This window comes from Chenopodium quinoa, unplaced genomic scaffold, assembly GCF_001683475.1.
Source record: "Chenopodium quinoa cultivar QQ74 unplaced genomic scaffold, ASM168347v1, whole genome shotgun sequence".
Classification (NCBI taxonomy): domain Eukaryota; kingdom Viridiplantae; phylum Streptophyta; class Magnoliopsida; order Caryophyllales; family Amaranthaceae; genus Chenopodium; species Chenopodium quinoa.
In genome coordinates, this window is record NW_018742770.1 from 1852289 (window position 1) to 1860837 (window position 8549).

The window sequence follows — 8549 nt, forward strand, 5'->3', positions numbered from 1 at the left end:
TCGTAAACATGCACAAAATGACTATTCAAACCTAAACAGTTAGTCAATGAACTTGATATTTAAGCAACCTGATATGATAGACTAATTATATAATATCTCTCAACGTTGCTTGATTTCAAAGATTCATTGACAATCCTAATTATTCTTCTTTTTTTATGGAATAATAAAGTGTATAATGTCAGTAGCTTAGTAGTTAAATAAATAAAACTTGTATTCTTGTATATTGACTAGTGAGTAGTGACTACTAAGTAAGATATACAGAATAAAATGTGACACCACATTATAGTTTATTATTATGAAATCATGACATTAATAAAACTTAAAGAGTACATCAAAAATCATAGTATAAAACTATGCCATATCCTTTCAATTTCATTATTGATCTTTTATAATCACAATATCACATTAATCCCAAAAATCACACCAAAAGATAAGAAAAATTAATTCCAAAAACTATATATATCTATTTATATATAATTATTTCATTCCTTGGTCTTGCTCTTTAATGTCCTAATCCAACCTTTATTATTCCTCACTACCTTCACACCTTCCACCACCTTATTAACATTATTCCCTCCTCCAACATTGGTGGCATTGCTAGATTTCTTCCATCTTATTACTTGCAATAACTGCCCGATCCGCTTCCGCCACCTCATCGACACCGCCCCTCTAGGCTTGGCATGCTCCACCACACTTTTGTTGCTATTATTACAATCAGTACCCTTGATGGTAGCATCTTTGACTTTGGTTTGACCACCCCAAGACAAGCTGCAATGTTGCTCTAGTGACACCTTTGTCACACTACTGCTAGTCTTGTCCCATGACGCTACTCCATTGTCCCCAAACTTGATTGATATAAATGAATCATCCTCTATTGGTAAAAAAAAAAAGGTAGGAAAATACATTAATTATTTAAATAAATGCTGATCGAGTATAATATAAATTGTACTTTTTCTACAAAAATAAATAAATAAATTAAACAAACTTTAAAATAAATCAGATGTACAATAAAATATTATAACTTCGTTATAAAATTATCCTAAAATGAGCATAATTATCCTAATATAAATAAAAGTTACCCTAACATAAATAAAAATTACAAAGTATTTATGCTTTGTTAATAAAAGTTAACCAAAAAATTGTAAATGTGATCCTAAATTTGATAAAGGTGTCATAAATATTGTAACATTTTAAATTATACTCCATAACTTTGTGTAATGAATATTGTAACATTTTAAAGGGTAAGGAGTAGAAAATAAAGTATTTTAATTTAATACGGTATATAGTATCTAAAATATACGAGTAGCATATTCGCACAATTTTAATTGATGAGCGCTAATTGCTTTGAAAATATGATAAGACTTTTTTTAATTTTCATCAATACGTACAAAATTGAGTAACTTCAAAGCAAAAAAAAAAAAATGTACTTGTATGATTCTACTACACAATGCTTCTATTGTATACTTGTACCCAAGAAGTAAATAATCATCATTGTATAATACTAATTAACTAGCAGAATTCATGATTCGATAAATAATTAGGCATCATTGACTCTGGTTGAAATTAGGTTTAAGGCAGTTATATTATAGCCAATCATGTATTATACCAGAAATTAGGAATAGATTCTCAACAATCAACCATAACCACTACTACCTCTTTATTGTGGTTAGGTGTGACATTTTTTTGCTGTCGTTACATCAATTTATATTTGGCACCTTAATTTCCATTTATCATCCAATTATATTTCTATTGTACAACTAGATAATCGGATGTATGGTTAATTTTAACACGTATGCTAATCTAGAATACTTGGCTTAAAAAAATTACTAACAAGGTTGTACGACTTATACACATAGTATAACCGGTTGTACTTTTAAAACTCTAGCCGCATTATCAAAAGCCAAAAAAATCTACTGTATTTTAAAAAAAGAAGCGAAAATCCGGTGCAAGACTTATTATTGGGATGTTGTTGAGCGAACAAATAACGAGATAGATCATGAAAGCAAATAGGAGTACATATATTTTCTCCATTCATTAAACTTGTCACTTTAATTCATTTTTTTTTTTTACTTGTATATAATTCTTCTCATTTTACGATTTTAATACTACTCCTAACAATAATGTTAATTTAGAATTTTACTTAATAACCGTCATATTAGTGTATTTTACATGACTAATGCAAATATGCAATAATACTTTGAAACACGAGATTAGACATTTAAGATATTCATGACTTTCGAAATGTCAGCTGGTTTAGTTCGTAGTTAAACATCAAGGACACAATAATATTCAAAACACGAGATTAAATTCTGTCTACATGATAAATTATTTGGGAGGACTCCACCGATTTGAAAAATGACATTTTCAACCAGCAAAAGAAAACGACAATTTCTTTTTCAGAATTAACATACATTTAATAAAAAAAAATATTATCTACTCAGGCACTCTTTCCTAAATAAAATCAATTATTTGAAAAATAAAAAATAAAAAAATCACATGATAGTAGTTGTTAAAATATTTATTTATATATATATAAAAAAATATAATGAAATAAATAAGAAGATTATATACCTTCTAAACTTGTGGAAGTAGCATCAACATCATCAAACACATCCTGCCGGTGAGACTCACGGTGGCGGCTACGGCGGCAGCGGTGGCGGAAACTATCTTTAGTGTTAAAAAAGGAAGCAATGGCAAATATTTTAGGAAGGCTAACATAAGATTTAGCCTTATTATTATGATAATAAGAATTATTATCATAATTTTTATTATTAAAAGAGTTATTACTACTCTTAAAATAATCATAATCATATTTGGAGGACTTATTAGATTTAGCACCTTGTTTGGCTGCTAAAATGAGGAGTCTTTCATTAAGACAAAGATGACAAACTCCTAAGATAATTTCTTTAGGGTGGAAATAACAAGATAATAAACCATGTTCTTTGTAAGTTGTTTCATTCATATTTTGGGGGTTTGAAGGAGGAGGAGAGAGAATAAGGGAGTGTTTGGTTGGTGATGAATTGGTGGAATTTGGGTAAAGGAGAGAGAAAAAAAAAAAGAGAGAAGATGATATGATATGGTATGGAGGAAGGAAGAAGGAAGAAGGAGAATAATAATAAATGTGTGAGAAAAGATGATGAGCTTAAAAGGAGCATAAAGTGTTGTGTATAGCCAATGTTGGCTAATATGTTCATTTTTGTACTAACGTATATATACGTTATTATATACTTGTACTTTATTCGATACTATACTGTTGATTCTGTATTTATGTATACAAGTTCGAGAAACAAAGTTAGAGCTTGTTTTGATTTTCTGAAAACAACAAAATTGAGCTGAACTAAACTGAATATAGCTAAATGAATTGTTTGTTAGAGAAGGAAATTAGGAACTTAATTGAACTGAGCTAAGCTGAACTGAATTAAACTGAATTGAAATTAAGTTGAACAGAACAGGCCAATAGTCTAGTGGTTGGAGTTAGTGTTCATTTGTTTTAAACGTTATTAGTTCTTTTATATTTATTAATGTGATTTTGTTTTATTAGCCATTGTATACTATACACTAAATCATACTAGTAGTGCATTAATTATATCCAAATAATCTAATATTAATAGAAATAAATCACAAGGAATATATCTTCCTAATTCCTTTATATGTCAAATCTCTAACAATTTACCCCTTTGTCCAAAAAAAATTGTGCAGTAATAAATTGAAGTTTGTTACGGATTATTTGGTACTTGGTAATGCAATGTCAAATTATAACGGGTAAATTTTGCCTCTATTATTTCCATCACATGGTATTATTTTATCTTGTTTAAAAATAATAATTTTTTCTTTAAAAAAAAAAAAAATAATTTAAGTTCGAACAGAGTATAAATTAAGATAAAATAAGTTAAGGAAAACTAAATAAGTTTGGACAAATAATTTCTTATCACAAAGTTCCAATAAATTTCTCATAAAACTATATTATTAATTGAAAATGTATAATTCAAAAATAGTTTGTAAATTTTTAATTGAAATTTACAATCATAGATTAGAAATATGTACATCACATTAGAACATCCAAAATACTCATAGAATAAAAAAGTAAAAAATAAATAAAAATATCTAGATCTAAATCTTCAAAGTTAATTTATTTCGGTATTCTGAGGGCATGTTCTCATTGACTGAACTCAGCTGAACTGAACTGAGCTGAACTGAACTAAATATTTTATAAGAGAAGGAAATTAGGAGCTGAACTGAACTGAACTGAATTTCAACGTAAGAGAACAAACTCTGAATTAAACATTTAATTTGAGAGTGAACAGGAGCAAAGAATCCTATACTTAAATTACCTCTAAGTTAAACGGTGTAATTTTTTCCACTAGACTGATCTTAGCTTGTCATACTTGTAGAATACATGCATTATACATGGTATTTTGAAATAAGGAGAGAGTGTATCTCTAATCCGTATAAAAGAAAGCATGTATTGGAAAGAAAAAGAAAAGAAGGTCAAAAGAGCACGAAAAAAGATGAAGATGTTTGATCATTTGGTTGCAGCATGGAATGCAGATTACAGAGTACTTTTGTTTACTGTTGCTTCAAAAAATAAACATTGGTCAAACTTTACCTCTATCTTCTGCTTCACCTCATTCTACACTATAGTACTACTGCTGTCTGCTGATATTAGACCATTCAAACTACCACGACTAGTAAATACGAGTAGTATTTAAGAATATTTCATCAATTTTGTACTCATTATTAATCCCCAAATTCATTTTCACTTCAACCCACGTTCTTTCTCTGCTTCATGCCAACATGCTGTAATTATTATGAGTATGTAAAATGGATGTACGTTAATTTATTGTAAGACGATCAATTTAAAAGTAAGGGCCTATTCTCTTCATCTTAATTTCAGTTTAGTTCAGTTCAATTCGTTTTAAAAAGTAGCTTGCTTTTAAGATAAATTTAACCCGTTTTATGATAAATTAACGTACACTTGCATTTTTTTTTTTTTTTGAAGATTTGTGGTAATTTTATTACACCCATATTCTACATTTAACTTATGTACTTACCTTTTTGATCTGCTATTTTTTTTTCCCATTATTATACTTTCGGATACTGTATATTATTGTCAAAGTGACACTACAATAAATCAGTTTACCACCTTGAATTAGTTGTAGTATTGTTGTTGCGTCCACAGTTGTTAGGTGAGTACTCTATTTATCTTTAATTTTTAAGAAAATTTACTCAGTATTAATTACTTGTAATAGTCTTCAAAAAAAAAAAAAAAATTAAATAAAATACTTGTAATTATTTTCTATATTTTTGGAAATCAATTTCAAGTTTTGAGCAACAAAGTTGGCATTAGTATCTCATATTAGATGTGTGAGGTAAAAATGTGATAAAATAAAGGAATTTTTTACTTTTACTACTAAAAAAAAATCAAGAAATTGTCTTTTATCAAAAATTTTAAAAGTTTTATTTTACCATTAATAAAAAAATTAAATTGTTTTTTACCACCAACTATAAAAATCTAACAAAGTTTTTTAAATTCTTTGATTTTCATGCCAAACACATGATCTTTAGGGGTTTTCCTTTGAATTGAATTTGAGGTTAAAATTAACAAAAAATGATCGAAAATGTATCATTTTGCGTGTTTAAAAATACCTCAATTTTCGTAAAACATGCAAAATGAGGCATTTTCGATCATTTTTTTTGTCAATTTTGACCTCGGATTGGATTAATAGGACCAAAATACCCCATGAACCTAAGAAGAACATATTTTTGCACAAAAATCGAAGAATTTTTTTTAAAACCGTTAGATTTAATAGTAGGTGGTAAAAGAAACAATTTTAAAATTTGGGGGTAAAATAAAATTTTTAAAAGTTTTGTTGGTAAAATACCTTTTTTTTTTTTTTTTTTTTTTTTTTTTTTTGTTAAAAGTAAAAAATCCTAACATAAACAATATTCGTATTAGATATAAGAATTTGGACATGAAAACAACGAGACTATATTAAGATAATAACCGATCTAGCTTCATAAATTCTCTACAAGGAGGTTAGTAGTTTGTGCATCAATAGGATACAATTATGATCCCTTCCTTCAATTCACCTTCCCTTAACTTGTCAAACCAAGTTTTGTAAAACTCATGTTGAGTCAGGAAAATTATACTTGTAATAAATTACTTAAGTTAGGTCCATTCTAAAAAAAATAAACAAATTAAAGTTAGGTCCATAAAAATAAGTTACCATGTTTTAGTCCATCAATATTCACTTTAGACCTTATTGTTTAAAACTAAAATGACCTAAACTAAATAGAATTGCAAAGAAATCCAAATTAACATAGATCAGTAAATAGTAATTTCGGCTTTAAGCGAAATGGAAACGTGTATGATTCATTATAAAAGTGTAAAAAGACATACAATGTTGCATAACACTATTAATACGTCTATTTCATTCAGTTCAACTCCAATCAGTTCAATTCCTAATTTCCTTATCTCATAAACAGTTTAGTTCAATTCAGCTCTAATCAGTTTAGTTCAGTTCAGCTCTAATCAGTTTAGTTCAGTTCAGCTCAATAGAAATCACAATAGACCCTTACTTTGTTTATAATTAGGAGAATCAATTTTCTATTAATACAAAAGATATTTTGTATCCTCCAACATTTCTTAGAGCAAACTTCAATTCTTGTGAATAATCCCAATAGTGAAAAAAGAGAGAGTTGGTCGGCTGTCTTTCCACTTGTTACGCAACATTGTTTCGCAAAAACTATTGCTTTAGAGTTGGGGTGAGTCTTGCATTTGGCTTATGGTCAAATCTTGATATTATAAAAAATTAAGGCTTGGAATTTGTTAATTTTGTTCTTGACAACCTTCTTAGATTAAGAGAATTAATGCATCTCACCTCCACTTTGCCCCAAAAAACCATCATTAAGGACATAATTTCTTATTATTTACTAAGGTCAAAGTCTAGAGTTTTCTTTGCGAGTTGTAATGTGAATTTATGATTTTGTACTATAACGTATTAGAAAGTGGTGGTTCATACTACATACACGCTATGTGTAATAATTTTCTATGTTTCAAAATAAAGTTTGTGTGTTTCAAATTCTATGAGCATAACTCAAGTAGTTATAAGTTATTGTTGGTATATTACATTTAATTATCACGTGTGTTGTATTATAGTCAAAACTATCTATAACATTCTTAAATTTGAATAGCCTTTGTGACATTTGTTGATTTGTTTGAAGGCAACTAACTGATTCAAGACATATTCTAACACTTATCTGGTAAACTCTAATATGTTATTTCAAATTTCCACAATGACTTAAGTGTAATCACATACACTTGAATCTTCTTGTTCAAATAAAAGTAGAATACATAATACAAATAGATCATTATTGTTGTATACTCCGTAGTTATGAAGGAATACTGAGTAGTATAATGTACTACAATATAATTATCATTGTTTTTTCAAAAATTCAATTTTACAAAGTCAATTTTGCTTTTTAAAGGGCAAAAAACGAAAAGAATGTAAAAGCTTTAGAAAAAAGAAATTCTTTCTTTTCTCTTTTTCCCCCTTTTCCCAAACGTCATAAAATAGAAAATCAAGAACTTGTTAATAAAGCATAGAGCGAGCTCTATGATATGTAATTCATGGCCTACCAATAAAACAAGCTTAAACTTCAACGGAAAAACACTACTTAAATTATACCATCAATCTCAATTTACTTGGCCCATTTTAAGTTAAGGTGTTTCATTTATTCATTTCCTTCCTTCGTTTGAGTCGGGTTTCACACTTACCCATAATAATATTATGATTTTCTTTCCGCTCTCACTTATCCTATTAGATCTTTACACGTCGTACAAGATCAATAAATTTGATATGAATGAAAAGCAAAAGGAAGTAAACATGCAAGTATGCAAGCTAGGCTGGAAGAGAAAATGGAATTAAGCAAGAATATATAAATGACGAAACAATTTTATAAAAGCAAGAAAAGATAAATAAAAAGTATATCAAAAATAAAGAAAACAAAGGAAAAAAAATAAAAAAGGTGAAAGAACAAGGTATGGGGTCACATGGAAGAAAAGTCTAAGTTGTTCCCATTTTGATTAAGGTAGCCTTCATTTCAGTTTCCAATTTCACATCTTAGGGTCCCTTTTGTTTATGTCTTTGCTTCTTTGACTCTATCTATATCATTAGATATACTTTGCTACTTATTAAGCAAGACTCTAGTATGAGTGTATTAGATATCTCGGGTCGTACCAATGAATAAACTCGGTTGGGATTGTACCAATGAATAAACTCGGTTGGGATTGATTCACTGTGACATTTAGTAAAATACGTAGAGTTTAGTGAATAGAGTAGCCATCTATCGCTATGAAGGGGTTAAGTTTGATTTAGAGATGGTCGAAACAATCAAGCTAGTCGAATTCAAGTAGGGTTATTTCATATTTTAGGGCGAAGAGTAAAAGTGCAAGGAGCCATATAAAGCGTTACAAGATGTCAAAGTCGATAGACATTAATAGGGTTATATGGAATTATGTCAATTGGATCTAGTGGAATGTAGATGTA

The 8549-nt window shown here is 28.5% G+C and overlaps 1 protein-coding gene across 1 annotated transcript; it reads right to left on the reverse strand.

Annotated features, from left to right (window-relative positions):
* Positions 1 to 327: 327 nt before the first annotated feature.
* LOC110724629 lies at positions 328 to 3200 on the reverse strand. Its single transcript, XM_021904053.1, has 2 exons — positions 2572 to 3200; positions 328 to 871 (listed from the first exon to the last, which is right to left on the reverse strand). The coding sequence occupies exons 1-2, from the start codon at positions 2960 to 2962 to the stop codon at positions 483 to 485; spliced, it is 780 nt and encodes a 259-aa protein (XP_021759745.1). The 5' UTR covers positions 2963 to 3200; the 3' UTR covers positions 328 to 482.
* Positions 3201 to 8549: the final 5349 nt, after the last annotated feature.

What these genes read in the sequence shown, in the direction of transcription:
- LOC110724629 (XM_021904053.1), bottom strand. Translation starts at nt 2,962, where the DNA reads ATGAATGAAACAACTTACAAAGAACATGGTTTATTATCTTGTTATTTC. An exon ending in TACTTCCACAAGTTTAGAAG is followed by an intron (nt 872 to 2,571) that starts GTATATAATCTT and finishes TTTTACCAATAG; the next exon opens with AGGATGATTCATTTATATCA.